The sequence below is a fragment of the Gossypium hirsutum genome, chromosome D01 (assembly GCF_007990345.1).
Source record: "Gossypium hirsutum isolate 1008001.06 chromosome D01, Gossypium_hirsutum_v2.1, whole genome shotgun sequence".
Lineage (NCBI taxonomy): Eukaryota > Viridiplantae > Streptophyta > Magnoliopsida > Malvales > Malvaceae > Gossypium > Gossypium hirsutum.
This window is the reverse complement of record NC_053437.1, coordinates 43,222,793-43,224,144: the sequence shown is the minus strand read 5'-3', so window position 1 is coordinate 43,224,144 and position 1,352 is coordinate 43,222,793. Positions and strand designations below refer to the sequence as shown.

At 33.6% G+C, this 1,352-nt stretch overlaps 1 protein-coding gene across 1 annotated transcript; it reads left to right on the top strand.

Moving 5' to 3' along the window:
- The first annotated feature begins 422 nt into the window (after positions 1-422).
- On the top strand, positions 423-989 carry LOC107921603 (uncharacterized). Its single transcript, XM_016851434.1, has one exon. It carries the CDS (start codon positions 423-425, stop codon positions 987-989), a length of 567 nt encoding a protein of 188 aa, XP_016706923.1.
- Positions 990-1,352: the final 363 nt, after the last annotated feature.

The following is a 1,352-nucleotide window of genomic DNA, read 5'->3' as shown; positions in this document are numbered from 1 at the left end:
CCGAAGAAAAAGGACTCGATCTGGGTTATTGTTGAAAAATTGGCAGAATCAACTCATTTCATTCCGATCCGTATTGATTATTCATTCGATAAGCTAGTAGAGCTATATGTATCAAAGATTGTCAAATTGCATAGAGTACCATTATATATTATTTCTAATAAAGATTCGAGATTTATCTCAAGATTCTAGGGTAAACTACACGAGGCTCTGGGCATTAAATTTAATTTCAGTACAGCATATCATCTTCAAACAGATGGACAATTAGAATGGGTACTACAGATTTTAGAAAATATGTTACGAAATTGCATGTTAGAGTTTAAAAGTAGCTGGGAAATGTGTTTGTCGTTGGCAGAATTTGCATATAATAACATCTATAAATCCAGTATCAAAATGTCATCGTTCGAGGATTTATACGAGAGAAAATGCAGAACACCGTTGTATTTTCAGAGTTGAGTGAATCTAAGTTAGTTGGTACTAATTTGATACATGACATGGAAGATAAGCTTTGGATAATTCATGACTATTTAAAAGCAACGTTAGATCTTCAGAAATCATATGCGAATTTGAAAGGAAAAGATATAGAATTCGCTGTTGGTGATCAAGTATTTCTAAAAGTCTCACCATGGAAGAAAGTGCTTCAGTTCGACAGAAAAGGAAAGTTGAGCCCAAGGTTCATCAAGCCATATGAGATCATAGAAAGAATTGGTCGTGTAGCTTATAGATTAGTTCTACCTCCGAAACTTAAAAAGATTCATAATATTTTTCATATTTTGATGTTGAGACGGTACAGGTCAGACCCTACTTATGTCATCACCCCTTGTGAGGTTGAGATACAGCCAAATTTATCATATTCTGAAGAAGCGGTCAAGATTTTGGCGCGTAAGGTAAAGGAACTTCGAAATAAAAGAATGTCATTGGTTAAAGATCTATGGAATCGGCATGGGGTTGAGGAGGCTACTTGGGAAACTGAAGAATCGATGAAATCATAATACCCGAACTTCTTCACTGGTAAGAAATTTCACAGACAAAATTTCCCTAATGAGAGAGTTGTAACAGCCCATTTTCCAGTAATGTCAAAAATAATGGTTTTAGGACCACAACTCCGATGTGTCAGTTCATAAATATTAATTAGATAATTTTTATAAAGTCATTAGTGTCATATTAAAGCTTGGTTAAGAATTTTTATCATTTTGATAGTTAATTAAGTAAAACGACTAAAGTGTAAAAGCTACAAAAATTGAGTTCCATTAATTAAAGGTTTAAGATGATAATTGATAAGGGAAGGTACTTAGTTGGTAATTACACCATTAGGAAGGTGAGTGGACAGTTTGGCTTTCATTTAGCTAAAATTT